Consider the following 19,754-nt stretch of genomic DNA (forward strand, 5'->3'; position numbering starts at 1 on the left):
TAAAATTCCAGATTTTTTTACACCAATTGTAAAAAACAAATCCCTTTATTTTAAAAGTTCACATTCCACTTCACCATAAAAAGATAGCGATTGCTACTCGGTGAATCATGGCGAAAAAAACCTTGAAATGTATTCGCCATCTGGTCATTGAATAGGGTGATTCACCGTTTTAGTCAGAAATTCACCTTACAGCACAAAATCGCCATAAAAACCTGGCGAATCAGCCTCATTGAATACCGCCCATATAGTCAAATCGAAGTGTGGTGAGGCATGATGGGACTTATAGTTTCACAACTGCTGGATGGCCATAGTTTGGACATACCTGGGGTAAGGCACTAGCGGCGAGGGTTAGTTAGGCTGCGGGGGGTGGGTAGGAGTCAGGGGGGAGGTAAGTATACTTACCGGACCCCTGTCGAGATCTGCTCAACATGGATGCCAGCATTGGTATTCTGGAAAAATATGGACTGGTCACAGAATACCCAAAACATTATAACTGTGTGTAGGTCAATAGTAATAATGTGGGGCCCATACAAGCTTTAAACCCCAGGGCCGTCCATCCATGCTGTTTAAGAACTGTTTGCGATTATTACCACCAACAGAGCTTAAGAAAACCCGAGTAACTTCTTTGATTTATACAGTGTACCACTGCCACATTCCACCCATTCCTGCTGCACTACTTAAGGAAATCTCAGCAGGCTCTTAGGAAACTACAAAACCTGGCTCCGTTACCTCAAAGAAAAATACACAAACCCTTCCAAGCCAGGAGTCAGCAGCTCCCCTTATCGACCGCAAAGCGCGCTGGGAAATGCAGTGCGGTGTGAGGAGATTTACAGCTGACGCTCCTTTCCTGGAACTACACTTCCCAGAGAGCACCGGGAGAATCTGCTGCTGCTGCTGTTGTGGGACAGCTGCTTTCTGAGTGCGAGGTAAGAGGTGCTGCGTGTCGGAGCGGGGTGTTTCGGTGTGCCAGGTCCTTGTATCAGTTCGTCCAGGGAAGCGTGAGGGGGTATTAGCGTCTGCCCCGGGGGCGGGGGCTCGCTGCTGCTTCCACCGCAAAGTGCTGCGCAGCAAATCTCCATCAGCTGTAGGCCTAACGCACACAGCCAGAGCACCTTGTACTTTCCTCTCCGTAGCAAGTTCTGCAGCTGATGGGACCCATACAGATGTGTGATGCTGCTGCTGTATGTGATCCATAATTAATATGTGCTGTATAATAAGTAATATATAAATGTGTGTGTGTGTGTATATTGTTGATATTCTATGTAAAGATAACACATTTATATTCGTTAATTGGGAATGGGGCATCTTCTACAATGAAATGACCATTACAGAATACATTTAGGAATGCCAAGAGCACACTGCGGATTCAGTTTTAGGATTGCCCTGAGGCAGTGATTCTCAAACTCGGTCAGGACCACAAACAGCTCACGTTTTCCAGGCCACCTAGCAGGTGCATAGGTGTATTCGTTACTCACTAAGGGTCTCATTTATCAATTAATGTTTGTGAATCCCCCAATATGTTAGCTGCAAATATTAAGTAACCAGTGAATGCATCACAAAGGGACTGCAGCAAGAATATCCCATCCATGCTGCGATTCTTCTTGTGCCGCCAGCAGCCACATCCCCCATAGGTTTTATCACATCAGGTCCCTGGGCTACTGCTATATGGCAGTAGCCAATGGAGTTCTTACTGCACAGTCGGTGTGGCACTGCGTAGGGGGGTCAGCACTATCCACACATGTGCAGACCCCCGGCACCCAGCAGAGCGCATGGCAGGGATGCTTGTGCAGGAAGGTGCATCCAAGCGATAGGATCGCATATTACAATGCGTTCTTGGGTGGTAAGATTCTGGCCAGATCTCATAGTTTATGCGATCCTTCTTAAATGGTCCTCTAACATATTTTAAAAGCTCCATAGGTTGGTTGGTTACTTATTGGTGGTACCATTGATGGATAACCTCTGTAGTGTAAAACCAATGGTAAAGGAGCCATCAATAGTTTCACCCATTGTTGGTCACTCCTACTTCAGTGAATTGTGGGACAATCAAAGCCCAGGGGTGGGGTTTCACAGGTGTCAGGGGGCAGTGCTATGCTCCCAGGGAAAATAATATTCAATAGCTCTGTATTATCAATGGTGGCGAAACCATCTGGTTTTCCCCCCAATCGATGGTAAAAGTAGTTTACCCATTGGTTATAGATCATCAAGGATTTTAAATCATCGATGGTCACCCCTACCATAGGTGGACATAATTATTTTACTTGTGATTCTGGGGGAGATGTATGAAGTGTCAAGTGCACTACTTGGGCATGTTTGAAAGCAGGTAACGTATGGTATGATATCTGCAAACAGCTACCGCTTTTCCTTGTGTGCTGCCAGAAAATTATCCATACTGTATGTATTAAAAAAACGATCAGTGCACATTTGTTGCTTATTGTTTTTTCACATATTGGCAGTTACAGTATTAATGGGAAGCTGACCGGGAGGTAAGACACAGGGCATTCGCACCCGGCTCATGCGCTGTGCCTTTAACAGGAATTGCCAGCAGGGGGAGTTTCGATTACCGCACTCCGTTGGTCGAGATGTACACTGATCTCAACGTTATTGCTTCACATCTCGCCTGAAGGGGCAAAGCAATAAGAGCTATAGCGACACGATAACTGGGGTCCAAAGGACTGAGTTTGAAAACCTGTGCCTTAGGGAAACAAATTCTAGACTAGGGAAGCCAATTTGGGATTGGAATAATGCTCAATCCTGGGATTGGGTTCCCTAATAAAAAACCCTACTCTACTCTTGGCCGTGTGCCAGGCACTTAATGAGATGCTGACCTGCCTCAAGCTTTCGCCACACTGAATAGATGTCGCATTACATCTATTTACTGATGGTAAGTGATGACTGCAAATTTTCACACCCATGGGACCAGGGCTAGTGCTACCCACTCAGGAGAGGATGCAGTGCAGGGAGGTGCCGGACTGGAGAGGCACTCTCCCTGCTCTGTACTGCTGCTGATGTCCTGCTGTAGCTGCCACACTGTCTGACAGACCGCAGTGCCAGCAGCTAGAAGCACCTCCCACCCCTCTTTGACAGCATTGAAGCAGGTCCTGAAAAGGGGGCATGGCTGAGAGGGCGGAGCTATATGGGTTCAGTGCTTCTGTTTTTCAGAGGGAGAGGAGAACATCCACCTAGCCAGGCTTTGTTGGTTCGGGCATTATGTGTATATACCCTTATTCTTAGCCTGCACTTTGGGCATGCACTGTCTTTTTGTAAAATATAGGAGGATGCAAATTTATAGTTTGCAGGGCATGCTGAATTACCCTAGGGGACACTGAAACCTGCGAGTTGGGATAACAGGGTGTGGGCTGTTTAAGTGAGATGCCTTAATTAAGGTAGGGTGAATAATGTAGGTGGGGATCCCGACAGTCAGTATCCCGACGTTGGGATCCCGACTGCCGGTGCTCCAACAGGGGGCGAGTGCAAAGAAGCCCCTTGCGCTCGCCACATTGCGGGCACGGTGGCTCGCTATGCTTGCCACGGGTTCTATTCTCCCTCTATGGTGGTCATGGACCCCCACAAGGGAGAATAGCCCCTGTGTGTTGGTATCCCCCCTGTCGGAGCATCGGCAGTCGGGATCCCTACTGTCAGAGCGTCATCCGGCACCCGAATAATGTAATTAATAAAATCACTCAGGGCACAGAGCCCCACTGAAGTAGCCAATCGAGAACACTATATCATTATTTTTCTGTAGGTGGGCAGTAGGCTATATAATGGGCCATTTAAATGTATTATACTTTGGCAATTTAGGTGTATTTTGCTTTAATTTAGGGTGGTGTCATGTGGCAGCTTCTGCAGCTTGATCTTGATGCCAGGAAAATCTGAATCTTTCCTAGAGTTGCACATAATAGGAGTTTCCCCTGATAGTTTCCCTGTTGCTTGTGAACGCCTCAGAGCTACAGCATTTTCACAGCTGCAGTCCTCTAAAACACTTACTTGTATGTGCCTAATGCTGTGCGTCACATGGGAGGGTCAGGTAGCATAAGAATGCTGCATTGTTCTGTGTGGAAAAACTTTGCATTCAGTACCTTATTCTGGTCCACACGTAACGCTGCAAATTTTGTAGCGTTGTGCGTGGACCAGACGCTGCCCGCAGTGATGGCAGCCCCACAATCCCCTATACCCCCCCCCCCCCCCCCCAACGTCTGCGAATGGATGAATTGCATAATCATCCATTCGCAGCCTTGGGTGCGGGGGAGAAATCATTCGATGGTCGGTGACCATCGAATGATTTCCCCAACACACGCAGATCTATGGTGTCTCTGATCTGTGAGTGCCCTGTGCGGGAAGCAGGCAGACAGCTGACATCAGCTGCCCGCCCCCCACACCTGCCTCATTGTCGGACTTCCCTGGGAACAACCAGCGACTGATCTCATCAGAATAACCCCCCTCAAGCCAACCCCAGTGACACCACCCTCACATGCTTTTATTATAGAACACTTCCAAAATCATTTTTGTAAACACAAATGAGCAGCATCTGCCACTAAATTACAGACTTGGAGGTAAGAGGGCCCTGCTGCAAGCTTACAGTCTATAGCAGTGACGGCTAACCTTGACACTCCAGCTGTTGAACTATACATCCCAGCATGCCCTGCATCAGTTTTAGCATGGCCAAATAGTAAAACTGTAGCAGGGCATGCTGGGATGTGTAGTTCATTCCAGCATGTGTATATGTATATATATATATATATATATATATATATATATATATATATATATATATATATATATATATATACGATGTGGGCAAGAAGGTGGCACTCCCGGATTTAGCAAATTAAAAAGCAACTTTATTGCTAGTACAAGTCCTCCGACATGTTTTGGGCACAATCCGCCCATCCTCAGGGATCCCTAAAGTTGCTTTTTTTCTTTTGCTAAATCCGGGAGTGCCACCTTCTTGCCCACATCGCTTATTCAAGGACAAGTTCCTGACAGGGAGGCACCGGGTAAAGTACAATTGGATTGACACAGAGGGAGTGCCGGTCAGTGTGGACTGCATATATATATATATATATATATATATATATATATATATATATATATATATATATATATATATATATATATATATATATATATATATATACATATACCAAAAAGACACACTCTCCAGGCTGTTTGATGCAAAATAAAAAGCTGTGTATTTGTATTCGCATAAACATCAATGTAAAAAAGAAGGGTACTCAACGTTAGCGTTTCAGTCCTTACAGGACCTTCCTCAGGAGTTAGACAACAAGGGCATCCATTTGGGGTGAAGCACAGCGTGGACCACACAGCAGGTTCCTACAGCTGTAGGAACCTGCTGTGTGGTCCACGCTGTGCTTCACCCCAAATGGATGCCCTTGTTGTCTAACTCCTGAGGAAGGTCCTGTAAGGACTGAAACGCTAACGTTGAGTACCCTTCTTTTTTACATTGATGTTTATGCGAATACAAATACACAGCTTTTTATTTTGCATCAAACAGCCTGGAGAGTGTGTCTTTTTGGTCTTTATATACATGGACTTTTTTCATATGAGGAAAGTTCTGGACGTCACCCCAGCGGTTGTACATTTGTTGTATGGAGTGCGATCTTATATCATATATATATATATATATATATATATATATGTATCCCCAATATTCCAACTCGCGCTAGAGCCTATTTGACAAAAAATTGTTTTACAAAGTGATAGATGTTTATATGTATGGCAGCCTCACCACTAAGTTCCCTGAGGGATAGGGAACGTACAAAGCCCAATGTTTTTACCCAATAGAGGTATGGCGCCTATAACAAAGTCCAAATGCAAAATTTGCAAATTCCGTATCCAGTGAAGTAATACAGGAGGTCTTTTTCCAATGTTTTGTTTATTTATTATTCTTCACAGGATAGTCGGGTAAAAACGCTTGTAGACAATACCAACGCGTTTCGTCTCACAGAGACTTCATCAGGGGAAATACAATAATCTAAAATGGAACAGATCTTAAAATTCCTGTCTACCTTTTTTGGGTTGGAGTGGGTAATGTTTGCCTATGAAGTTGCAGGTATTGGGATTCCTGTCAGCCTCCTTTAAATCGTGCTAAAATTAATTTTCCTAAAAACGTGGATGATGATTCTTCATCCAAATAAAATAAACATGTATATCTCCAAAGAGACTCCTGTGTGCTTCAGAGAGGCACACAGGAGTCTCTTTGGAGATATACATGTTTATTTTATTTGGATGAAGAATCATCATCCACGTTTTTAGGAAAATTAATTTTAGCACGATTTAAAGGAGGCTGACAGGAATCCCAATACCTGCAGTGAAGAATAATAAATAAACAAAACATTGGAAAAAGACCTCCTGTATTACTTCACTGGATACGGAATTTGCAAATTTTGCATTTGGACTTTGTTATAGGCGCCATACCACTATTGGGTAAAAAAAAAAATATATATATATATATAGATATATATATATAGATATAGCAAAATACAGGGGTCCCCTTTCTCCGCTCAGAATTTAAGGAAGCGGCACCTCTAAGGGATCCTCTGTTAGATAGGATCCAAGAAATAGAAATGAAAGAGAAAAGGGGGTTTCAGAGGGCGCTAGCGTAACACAACAATTATGGTAAAAAAATTGTATTTAATACAACAAGTTCTACGAATATAATTTCGCATAAAATACCCTATCTGGGTGTAACAAATATACAAATGATTGTACAAATATGCAGTTTTGGGTGGATAGCTCAAATACAGTTCACAAATATGCACAACTCTGATGGGTTGATAGCGGAGAGACCAACGCGTTTCGTCATTCTCATGACTTCATCAGGGGCAACTTCATCAGGAGCAACTCAGCCATTGATATAGCTGTGGATCATAGTGTAATACACATAAGTGACAATATTCAAATGTGGAAAACAATCCAGATGTAAAGTAATACACATGTGCAATGCCACTCCAATAACTGCAGTTATTGGAGTGTCCAGTGTGGAATGGGGCAAAACCTCTCCAAATATCACCTTTTTTGCCCCATTCCACACTGGAGTTGAATCTAAATTCTGGTTGGTTCAGGAACCACAGAAGAACCAGGTTAGTCGCTGCTTTTTTATTTGAAGCTTCTTTTTATTGAGTCTTTTTATTACACCCCTGATGAAGTCCAAGTGACGAAACGCGTCGGGTTATTGTGATGACTGAAATCTTGACTCCATATGAATTATTGAATGAAACAACGCTGTAAGTCTACTTATCTGGCTGATTTTTTAATAAATTGTATAATTGTCTTTTGACACTGAGCAAGTGATTAATTACCATCTAAATCTAAGGTGGTGGTGGTGACACATGAGGAGGCGCACTCTATATTCTTGTTGTATATATGTATGTATATATATATATATATATATATATATATATATATATATATATATAATAAAATGGCATTATAACAAAGGTTGCACTATACAATGAACTGAATTTGGAAATAGCAAAGGGTATTTCTTGTCTTTGGCACACTATACCTAAATAAAGAACTTGTGCTCAAAGTTAAGTTTAGTACTTTGATTAAGAAGTGTTACATGACCTCTATTTTTCATGCAAGGTTTAATTGGGATCACAATTCTTTACAGCGCTTACTTTGAGGACCGTGCCAAACAGCTGTCAGAGGTTAGGGCACTAGCGCAGGAAAGTAATGGCATGCATTCAGTTTGTCCCTATGATAGCTGGAGACGACCCAAGTGGCATGCAGCCTTTGGCACACTAAGCTAAAATGCTGGGTTTTTTTGTTCTTAGAATGCACGCGTCTCTTAATTTCATTTTCTACAGGGGTCATTAATATATGGTATATGAAACCAGGTATTTTCTCAACGAAAATGTGCCTTTACAGTATTACTGTATGAACTAATGATTGGCTTGGACTGATGCAGAGCTGATCATATGCCAGTTTGCATTCCGTACTTATTGTGAATTTGCACTTTGCTTGCTCATACAACAGTGGCTATGCTTAACTGCTGAGGTGCAATGTCCCTGATGACCAGAGAGGAGAACCGCAATGTGATACAGTGATTTCATGTCGGCAAGGCTCAGTTAGGACAGATAAAGCTCCTGCAGACCAGTGTGTAGGCTGCAGGCGAAATGTTTGCACTTATATCCCTTTCACACCAGAAGCATATTACTGGATTAAAGCTTTTCAACAAGGGAATTTTCGGAAAAATCTGGGTTTTTCTGTGGTGTAAAAGGGTCAACACAGGTCTTAAATCCCGGCACTCTGACCCTGCTCTTGACTAGGGTCAGTGAGCCGGGATTTAAGACCCATGTTGACTCTTTTACACCACAGAAAAACCCAGATTTTTTCAGAAAATTCCCTTGTTGAAAAGCTTTAATCCAGTAATTTGTGGGTAGTGTGAATTGGGGTCAGGCTGCACCCGGCAAAATGACCCGGCACTCAAAGATGCTGGGTGGTGAAAGGGGAATTGGTATAATGCAGGGAAATATACACACTAATGACCATAACTAGAAGGCCCATAGGGCATAGAGAGGGTGGTTCCAGTGGAGTGTGAGCTCCAGGCACCAAAAAAACTTAAGAGCACTGTGCGGCCACTGCCGGGACGCCTACCCTCCTTTGCAGCTTGGCCCTGTCAGCAATGGGTTCTTCTGAGACATGACCCAGCTGGTTGTGCATCTACAGTGATGCGGCAACATGATGTCATAGGTCACAGTGGAGGGCGGATTTGTCCATATTCCCCAACCTGGAAACCAAGCCAGTGACCGCTCTTAGCAGCCCTGAGAATGTGCATTCTACGCGCTAGGGTTAGACAACATCTAGCACTCCAGCTTGTTGACGTACATTTCTGTGTGCTACAGTTTTAGCATTTTGCCAAGTTCCTTATCTCACAAGTGTATACCATCTCCTCCAATCTATTCCATCTGTGATATATCTGCATGCAGACAAAGTACTCTGTGTTTCATCTAAGGAAGACCACATCTTAATTGACAGTTGAGACATGCTCCTCCCTAGACGAAATGTGTCGGTTACTTTGGCTGTATGCAGATATTCAGATAAGCATTTTGAAATAATGTACAGGGGAATCAGTTATGTCTCTGCGTTCCATGGTTTAAGTGTATTATCCCATAGAAAACAATAAAATGGCTCCATGAGTTTTAACAATGTAAATAAACTAGCTAAGCTTGCTTAAAGCAAAAGCTTCGAAAGCTAGTCTGCTACCTTGTGATTGCGTCTGTGTGTCTGTATGTGTGATTGCCTCTCCGTTTCTGTATGTGTGATGGCCTGTGTCTGTATGTGTGTGTGAAATAGATGTAGTTTCACTGGCTGCCAGCAGATGGCAGTGTTTCGATTACACATGGACACTAGAAATATTTATATAAGATTATTAATAATAATAGTCTTTTACTTAAGCCGCATTCGGACGTGGATACTCGGGGGTAGATGTATGAAGCAGTGACAATGGAGGAGACATGATAAATTGGCTGGTACTTTATCACCAGCCAATCAGTTCCTGACTGTTAAGTTACAGGCTGGGTTTAAAAAGGGACAGTCAAGAGCTGATTGGACGGTGATAAAGTACCAGGCATTTTATAATTTCTCCTCCCTTATCAAAGCTTCATACATACCCCTCAATCACATCAAACCAAAAGACATATATAGCAAACAACATAGACGGCAATAGAGTAATGACATTTCTCCTACCGCAGCAGGGGATACTGCAGTAATGACGTATGAGATATAGTGGGTGCATTGGAGGAGTCGGCACTTAAGTGAAAAACTTTGTCTGTGGCTGGCTCCTCCCCCCTCTATCTCCCCCCAGACCTCAGTCTTAGAAAAAGTGCCCGGAGGAGTCGGTCTCCTGGGCAAAGTCTCCTCAAGGAGATTAGGTTTTTCTTTAATTTTTTATTTTGTTTGAAGCTGTTTTTTTTATACAGAGTCATAGGCAAGGGTTGCCTGCTACGTGGGAAGCTCTGGAGGGTCTGGTCGACACTGCCCGCAGTCACCTTCCAGTACCCAGCCTCCGGAGCACCGGCTCTGGGGACCCGCCGCAGCGGCTGGCGTTATGGGTCCACGGCTATTCTCCCCCCGCTGCTCCAGAGCTTGAGTAAGGCGCTGTGCGCCATGTAAGGGGGCAGCCAGAGTAGCGCGCTGGCTGGGCAGTCTCGCCGCAGCATTCGGCGCGACGATGGTGTTACCACTCCGCGGCAGCGTGCCATACAAAGGGCGCGGGAACAGGTGGCTTGTGGGAGGTCCTCTATCCGCACGGATGCCATTGCCGCTAGCGAGGAGAGGTGACACTGCTGATTCTACAAGCCCACAGGCTGGTTCTCCATTCCTGCGAAGGCTTTCAAAAGGCGCTGTCTTCCACACACTACAGGGTACTGTAAGTGGCGGGGGTTGACTGATTACATACACACATTGGGAGGGTTGTGGCTCCTCTCTCCCTGTTAACACCCAGGCCTTAGGGCTGTCTTTTCTTCCCGGAAGGGTAGATTTCATTTGTGGTGTGTTGTGTGTTGTGTGTGTGTGTGAGCCCTGTATGTCCCAAGATACCTCTCTGCGGGACATCTGTACAAATATGGCTGGGAAGGGTGCTTCCTCAAAGGCATCTTTTAAACTGTATTCTTGTAAGAGCTGCAAAGGGCAATACACTCAGCATGTAAAGGGTGTCTCCCTCTGTGAACCTTGTTATGCACTGTCGAGGGCTTCAGCTCCTGTACTATCCCCTTAGGCTCCACAGATACCAGTGGATCCAATCCACAACGTTTTGGCTAACTTAACAGCCGAGTTGATAGCCTCTAGGAAAGATAGGGAGTTGATGCGGACCCAACTCACAAGTCTGGCTTCAGCCGAGCCAGTTTGGGCAAAAACTCTCATTAACTCTGTAGATTCCCTGGCAGGTACATCCCAGAAAAAGCCTCCTTCTCCGGTAGCAACCAAAAGGAAGGCTATGGCTTCTTTATCTATCCCTCATCACTCAGATGATGATGACTGTTTTGAACAGTTAGAAGAAGGAGAGTTTGTCACGGCTCAGTTTCAGGATCCTCCACAGTATGATTTAGATGAAGAGGATGCTCAAGGGGTGGACGGCTTAATTTCTATCTTTGGTCGTACACAGAAAAAGCCTTTGTGTTTCCCAGATTCTTCTGAATTGGATAACCCGCTGTTAGATATTTGGAAGGTTCCCGACAGGAAATTCCAGATTTCTTCACGGATTAAGTCTTTATACCCATTTTCACCTGAGTCCAGAGAAAAGTGGGAAGCCCCACCTACCCCTGATATTTCTCTATCCAGGCTTTCAAAGAAAACAACCCTTTCTGTTCCGGGGGCAGTTGCTCTTAAAGAGGCCCCAGACCGCCGTCTAGACACTACCTTGAAAACTATCTACTCCACGGCGGGGGTTTTATTAAGACCTGCACTGGCCTCTGCTTGGGTGGCCAGGGCCATGGAGGTTTGGGCCTCTCAGGTAGTGTCAGGCCTAGAACAGGATGTTCTTAGGGAGGACCTTCTTCCCCTAGCAGAATTCATTAAGGATGCTTCCACTTATATAGGGGAGGCGTCTGCGGACGTTGCAGCTTTAGGAGCTAAGGTCTCCGCCTCAGCGGTCGTGGCCAGATGTGCTGTCTGGCTACGCCCTTGGCAAGCGGAGGCAGAAATTAAAAAGGCGGTGGAAGCCCTGCCATTCTCTGGTGATATGTTTTTCGGCTCAGAGCTGGAAAAGCTCATCTCACAGGCCACGGGGGGGAAATCTGCCTTTTTACCTTCCTCAGCTCCGGCCCCTAAGCGCCAGTTTATGGCGCCTTCCTTTCGGGCCTTTCGTGGCACATCAGGCTTTAGAGGTAGATCAAGGGGAGGTTTTTCATCCTTTAGGGGATGTAGAGGTAGAGGCACCAGAGTGGCCTTAACTGCCTCTACCACTACCCGCAGACCTGATCCCAAGCCCACTGACAAACCAGTGGCATGACGGTCTCGCTGCTCACGTGGGGGATCCCACGGTGGGCGCGCGGCTGCTGCTTTTTGTAGACATTTGGAAGACCCATTGCAGAGATGCATGGGTACTAAATATAATTTCCCAAGGTTACAAACTGCAGTTCGCGTCTCTTCCCCCCTCAAGATTCTTTCCGATAGGACTTCCAAAGCAGCTGGAAGCAAGACAGGCCCTTTGCGGGTCCATCCAGGATCTTTTAGACGCAAAAGTTGTAGTCCCGGTTCCTGCACCACAGCAGGGCAGAGGATTTTATTCAAGCGTCTTTGTAGTGCCCAAGCCGGATGGCTCAGTGCGCCCAATTTTAAACCTAAAGGACTTAAACCTACATGTCTGCTACCAGAGGTTCAAGATGGAGTCCATTCGCTCCGTGGTAGCGTCTCTAGAAAGAGGAGAATTTTTGATGTCATTAGACATAAAAGATGCTTACCTACATGTCCCAATTTGGGAACCGCACCAGTGTTTCTTGAGGTTTGCAATAGGCGATTGCCACTACCAGTTTCTGGCCCTTCCATTTTTCCATTTGGCCTATCATCGGCTCCCAGAGTCTTTACAAAAATAATGGCATGCATGATTGCAGCGCTCAGACTCCAAGGCATAACAATCATTCCGTATCTGGACGATTTACTCATCAAGGCGCCAAGTCGGGAGAAACTGGTGGAAAGCGCCATGGTTACTTGCAAATTTCTGGTAGACCATGGTTGGATTTTAAATTTCAAAAAGTCACACCTAACGCCATCCAGGAAACTCAAATTCCTAGGCCTCATTTTGGATACAGAAAACCAGACCATCTCACTCCCCTTGGAGAAGGTGAGAGCCATTCAAAAAATGGTTCGACAGGTGTTATCTACTCGCAGAGTATCAGCACACACCTGCACTCGCTTACTGGGGATGATGGTAGCCTCATTCGAGGCTCTGCCATATGGTCATTTTCACACGAGAACCTTCCAGGAAAATCTCCTGTCCCAGTGGTCAGGATCCCACTTACATATCCACAGAAGGATTCTGCTGTCAAGGGAAGCTCGTCTGTCTCTAAACTGGTGGTTAACAACGTCCCATCTCTTGAAGGGCCGCAGCTTCAGACCCTGCACTTGGACTATAGTCACGACGGACGCCAGCCTTAGAGGATGGGGGGGCTGTAACACAGAACTACACTTTTCAGGGCCGTTGGTCGGTCCAGAAATTGAGGCTATCGATCAACATCCTGGAACTCAGGGCCATCAGACTGGCTCTTTATCAGGCCCACGACCTGCTCAAGGGTTTGCCAATAATGATCCAATCGGACAATGCGACCGCGGTTGCATATATAAACCGCCAGGGAGGGACGAAGAGCAGAGCAGCGATGAAGGAGGTTCGCCCAATCCTACAATGGGCAGAAGCTTATGCGTCCAGCTTCACTGCAGTGTTCCTTCCGGGGGTGGAAAACTGGCAAGCGGATTATCTAAATCGCCAGGATTTCCATCCAGGAGAATGGGCCTTGAATCCGGAGATCTTCGAGCTCATCACACGTCGGTGGGGTACTCCCCAGATCGACATGATGGCCTCCAGACTAAATCACCGTCTTGGAAAAAATACCACTAGGCGCCTTATGTACACTCAAGAGAACATTTAATAACAATTTAATAAATCACAATAAAAACAATTAATTGCATGCATGCAGATTAAACCTAAAAATCAGGGATATATAATCCCAAAAGTGCAACAAATTAATTGATTTTGTAGCAAACAAAGTAACTTGCTGTTAAACCCTGGTATAGGGAAAATGTCCCATCAGTGCGCAATCAGATGGTATAGCATCACATTGGGATGATTTGTATTCCACTTTTGAAACCCCCAGTGAGGTAACTGAAGTGCTCAGCTGTTTTTATGTATAGCGTCCCAGGTCTGAGGAAAAAATAACAGTCACAGATGCGGTACTTACTGCTTCGCGCAGTTGATTTTGGTCCGTGGCTTTGTGACCGTGTCCAGCAGGGCGCCTCCTGTATGTTGTGCGGGGTCCGATGACACCTCGCGGCGCCTGCTTACTGCACGCCGGATTGCTGTATTGTGGAAGGGAAGCAGGTGGTAGATTAAGCTGATCACAGCTGCTGCGTCCTCTCCGGTATCCGGGATAATGGCCGGGCCGTGTGGCCACTCTGCCGATGTTGCCAAGGTGGGAATGGGACGTTTTAACAATTTGTTGAGTGTTGATACGTCTCTCCAGTCCTCAATCCTCAGTAGTGGGGATATATCAGAGTCCTCAAAAACATGTTTCGCCGTGCTCAGGGCGGCTTTTTCAATTCAGAATGAGGAGTTATCTGCTGTGTCCTGCCTTATACCTATCTTGCAATCACCCACAGGTGTGGAGGTTTTAGACAGACCAATCAGAATCGGTTAGGTTAGTTGCTTGGGGAAATTTGTGCCTCCCATATCTTAAACTCAGCTACAGGTGCAATCACCTCATGCTGGGAGAATGCTCACCATAAGATCCAACGGCCAGCATATATGCATATACATTTACACAACTTTGATAAGAAGTATATATAACAAGATAAAACGAAAATAAGAATAAAACATTGCTATACTGACAGACCTCTACAACAAATGTTAATATGTTTTCTTGCAATATGTATACCATTATAAATTGATTTGCAACATTTAAAGCGATATACCACTATAAAATACCGTGAAAAACTGCATAAAAAACTGTGACTCATTATTATAGTGAGCCCTCGAATATATGATATTCATTGTATATATGCAGTGATAGAAGTAAAACAGTTTTTTTCCAGGCATATTCCTTTTATATTATCTCATTCAAAATACAGATACATCAAGGGCAGATATATATGATTAAGAATGAGGAAAAATTACCATTAGCTCATATACAAGAAAAGAGGGGGGGAGGGGGGGGAAAGGGGGGAATGGAAGATCAAGACGAGGATAAGGAGGTTTTTATTCAATCCATAAATATACTAAGAGAGAGGGAAAAAGGGAGCACAATGTACGTTTATAAGAATGTGCAGAGAGGGTAAAATAATGCTAGATAAACTCAAGATCTATTGTTTCATTCAAGCCTTGTGGCTTGAGTGTTTCTAGCTTGAGGATCCACGCTGCCTCCTGTCGACATAAGTTCCTGAAGTGATCTCCTCTTCGGCTAGTTATGGCTATATGTTCTAAACCCACCACTCTCAAGCCTACGGGATCACTCCCATGGAACTCAGCGAAATGCCTTGGGATGCTGTGATTGGTGCATTTTTTAACAATATTTCTTCTATGTTCAAGCACTCTAACTTTAAGAGGACGAATAGTACGCCATACGTAATATGTTTCACAAGGACATATAAGTAGATATATTACATAATTAGTCGTACAGTTGATAAACGTGTCAATATTAAAACTCTTTTTTGAAGTTGTTGATATTACTTCACCGTCCTCCCTTATACTGTGCCAGGTAGAGGGATTCAGCAGCTCTGGCTGTGGATGCGTTGTCGATCCCCTGGGTTTTCGACCTCATTTACATCTTCCCTCCCTTTCCCCTGTTAGCACAGGTACTCAAACGGAGTGATATTGATAGCCCCGGACTGGCCAAGAAGGGCTTGGTATTCGGACCTGAAGCTTCTCCAGGCCGATGTCCCTTGGCGTCTCCCACTCAGGGAAGATCTACTGCAGCCAGGACCATTCTCCTACCCCGGCTTGACGCAGCTACGTTTGACGGCGTGGCTGTTGGTGCCGATTTGTTAAAACGGCGGGGTATTCCTGTTGCAGTAGTCCCCACCATGCTCAGGGCTAGGAAGGAGGTGACTTCCAAACATTATCATCGTATCTGGAAGTCTTACGTGGCATGGTGTCAGAGGAAAAAGGTAGAGAGAGCAGTTTTTCAACTTCCTCGACTCTTGGAATTTCTCCAGTCGGGTTTGAATAAGGGTCTTCGGTTGGGGTCCATTAAGGTCCAAATTTCTGCCTTATCGGTATTCTTCAACAGAAAATTAGCACTTATTTCTGAAGTGCAAACATTTCTTAAAGGGGCTTTACGTCTGCAATCTCCCTTTGTTCCACCGTCCGAACCATGGGATTTGAGTCTTCTGTTGGATTTTCTGAAGTCCGACCTTTTTGAGCCTCTTGGTTCGGTGGACATCAAATGGTTGACGTGGAAAACTGTTATGCTACTTGCCCTGGCTTCGGCCAGAAGGGTGTCAGAATTGGGGGCTTTGCTATGTCGCTCCCCTTTCCTGGTTTTTCACAGAGATCGTGCAGAAATTAGAACCCAACCTAACTTCCTTCCTAAAGTGGTTTCTAAGTTCCACGTGAACCAGCCCATTGTGGTTCCGGTCTTATCTGGGTCTTCAGAAAAATTAGATGTTGTAAGGGCCTTACGCATCTATGTCGACAGAACTGCTCCTTTTCGAAAGACTGAGACCTTGTTTGTGTTGTATGGGGCAGACAAGAGGGGATGGCCAGCTTCAAAGCAAACTCTGGCCAGGTGGTTGTGCCTTACGATTAAGGAGGCTTATGCAAGAGCTCACCTACAGGCACCCTCTCTTATATCTGCCCACTCTACTAGATCGGTCAGTACTTCCTGGGCGGCTGCCAGGGGGGTTTCTTTAACACAGGTTTGTAGAGCAGCCACTTGGGTCGGCTTCAATACATTCGCAAAATTTTACAAGTTTGATAGATTTGCCAGAGAAGATTCTTCTTTCGGCAGAGCTGTCTTACAGGATCCTCAGCGCTCGCCCTCCCGGGTGTAGTGGCTTTGGTATTATCTCATACGTCATTACTGCAGTGTCCCCTGCTGCAGTAGGAGAAATAAGGAATTTGGTACTTACCGATAATTCCCTTTCTCCGAGGCAGCAGGGGACACTGCACGCCCTCCCAGCGCTTAGTTTCCTGCCATGTTTGTGCAGTAGTTCTGCTTGGTCCTGACTTAGCAGTATGTTTTTGATATATCTATTCTGGTTGAATGGTGATTGTCAGTTGTTCATGTTGTTCTTAGTTACTGTCCTTTATTTCTGGTCTGTGGTCATGTCTTTGCCTGTCCCCTTCCTCTCTCAGACACAGTTTTTCTAAGAGTGAGGTCTGGGGGGAGATAGAGGAGGGAGGAGCCAGCCACAGACGAAGTTTTTCACTTAAGTGCCAACTCCTCCAATGCACCCACTCTATCTCATACGTCATTACTGCAGTGTCCCCTGCTGCCTCGGAGAAAGGGAATTATCGGTAAGTACCAAATTCCTTATTTTTCTTTATTAAAACAAAAATAATTCAAAGAAAAAAGGTTAGTAATGTTAGAATAGCCGGCAAACAGTACAAAAATATATTACACTTAAAAGATTTTTATATTAATATCGCTAAATAACACTCCTATAGAGATGACCAATCTCTAATAGGCAACTGGAGGTTTAGGAGGATTGATTAGTAATCCATAATAGGAATGATTTCCCAATAATTCTACAGCTAGTCGTCAACAAATTAGTGGCTATCCATTAGTATGTTTAGTAATGAGTCCTCCTTATGCGTTATGCACAGTACTGGCAGCATACAATGAAAGGTAGCCACTTTGTTAGTATAGTTATCAATTGTATGGAGATTCTCCAAATTATCTGAAAACATGCAGCTCCTTATAAATATCAACTTGCAACACAGCATTCATAGGTCATCTCCCACCTGGTTAGCACTTTCACCCTAAAGAATGTCCTTATGTTTAAAATAGCAGGTCAGAAAAAGAACGAGTCCTCTCTTTTTTTGACCTGCCATTTTAAAAGAATTACAGATACAGTTATTTTAGGGCACCATGATTCAAACAAGTTTGGGAACCACTGCAATATTCAGTAATCCCTTGATAGATAAATGATTTACTTTTTTACACAGTAAGAACAAAACTTTACAATCATTATTTACTGTCATCCATAGAACGAAGAAGTCAAGCATCATGGAGGACACCCCTTTGTCCCAAGTGTCTTGTGTCAGCTTCCTAAATGTGGCTCACAGCTACGTGCCCAATACAAAAGTGGAATGTCACTACACCTTACCAGCCGGTATGAAGGGCTCCACAAGTGACTGGATTGGCATCTTCAAAGTGAGAGCGTGGTTCTGTGTTTTGTCAGTTATTGCCATGTTACCTGTGCGTTCTCATGCTGGTCACTATGGCCCTTATTCTGATCGGTGCGGCCGGAGCCGATTATGCGGCCAGGACCGTGCGTGCGAAACCCCGCCTTCCATACGGATCGCCAACTCCGTCCGTATGCGGTAAGAAGCTGTCCGAACGGACCGCACGTGTATTTTTCACGGAATACGCCTCCTCAATCTAAGGGAACCTCCCCCATCATTCGATGGTCGCAGACCATCGAATGCAGGACCGAGTGCTCCACCAGCACCCGCAACCTCAGACCACACGGACATTTTTCCGTGCAAAAGCAGAGATCTGGGCAGGCAGATTACATCCGGCGATGTCATATGTCCGCCCCCTACACGTACGTCACGGCCGCATTACCATGCGTACGCCCAGCATTTTCATGGGAACTCCCATGAAACGCGGGGCGTATGCATATGGTAATGAGCCCAAATAGCCCTTCACGCCCCTCTCCACCCCCTGTTCGGAGTGTTCACATATCATGCGGAATTTCGCCGTACGCCCCGCTCGCACATGCGCAGAGACGCCTCTGCACATGCGCAGACACAAAACATCGGCGGGCCGAACGCACGCGGATATATCCGCACCGATCAGAATAAGGGCCTATATGTTACTTCATATGTACTGTACTGTCCAAACATTTTAGACAGGAGTGGAAAAAATGCTCAAATTTAAGAATGCTGTAAAAAAAAATCTAAGTGTTGATAGTTTGCATTTTGTTAGTTGATAAAAATAAAGTGTATGAACAGAAGAGAAATCAAAGGTTAAGGGCGGTCATACCAAATATTGATTTGATTTAGATTTCTCTTCTATTCATTCACTTTGCATAAGTGATAAAACTACAGGTTGAGTATCCCTTATCCAAAATGCTCTGGACCACGAACATTTTGGATAAGGGATTTTTTCGGATTTTGGAAATAATTTAAATTTTTTTCATACTTACCTGGTCCCCTGGTGGTCGTCCGATGTCCACAGCGGCGTTAAGGATCCTCTTCAGCGGCATCTCCGGTCCCAGGGGTGCATTGTGCGAGTGCGTGCCGGTAACATCACCGGCGCATTTGCGCAATGCACCCCTGGGACCGGAGATGCAGCTGAAGAGGATCCCGGAGGCCACCGTGGACATCGGGGGATGAGGTAAGTATAAAAAAAAGGGACTGGGGGACAGGACGAAAAACAAAGAAACCCTGAAATATTCTGAAAGACCACGGTCTTCGGAATATTTCGTGTTTTGCAACATACGGATAAGGAAGACCGGACCAGTATTAATACTTCTATTTTTAAAAGCATTCTTAAGGCCCATACACACTGGGCGAGTTTGAGCTGAATGCCGCGCAAAACAACATGGTATACACACACACACAAATAACATGGTATTACCAGCAGTTGAGCAGCTATGAGGATGGCTTTGCATAGCGCTGCATTATGCAAAGCCTTCCTCCCCCCGCTGACGGCACTGTGCAGGGGGAAGCCACTCACTCAGTGTTTATGCACTGAGCGGCTTTCCCCCCCAGTGATGATAGTGATCATCACTGTCCATACGTGCTGGGCATAATCGACCAGTGTGTATGGACCTTTACTTTGCAGCATTTCTGTACACCTGCCTTAAACCTTTGCACAATGTTGTATCTACATACATATAGTATTGAAAGTTAC

At 45.1% G+C, this 19,754-nt stretch overlaps 1 protein-coding gene across 2 annotated transcripts in view; it reads left to right on the top strand.

The window, feature by feature from the left end:
• Window positions 1-783: 783 nt before the first annotated feature.
• The window catches only part of CALCOCO1 (calcium binding and coiled-coil domain 1), a 52,681-nt gene continuing 33,710 nt past the window's right edge, over window positions 784-19,754 (top strand). Inside the window, exons 1-2 of one of the 2 annotated variants that reach the window (XM_083169557.1) lie at window positions 784-926; window positions 17,882-18,047. In XM_083169557.1, the coding sequence (XP_083025683.1) occupies window positions 17,901-18,047 (147 nt within the window). In that variant the 5' untranslated portion in view covers window positions 784-926; window positions 17,882-17,900. Of the gene's footprint in view, window positions 927-1,011; window positions 1,182-17,881; window positions 18,048-19,754 lie in introns of those variants that run through there. The other variant, XM_083169556.1, reaches the window with a different exon arrangement.

Source organism: Crinia signifera, chromosome 2, assembly GCF_055691185.1.
Source record: "Crinia signifera chromosome 2, ASM5569118v1, whole genome shotgun sequence".
Lineage (NCBI taxonomy): Eukaryota > Metazoa > Chordata > Amphibia > Anura > Myobatrachidae > Crinia > Crinia signifera.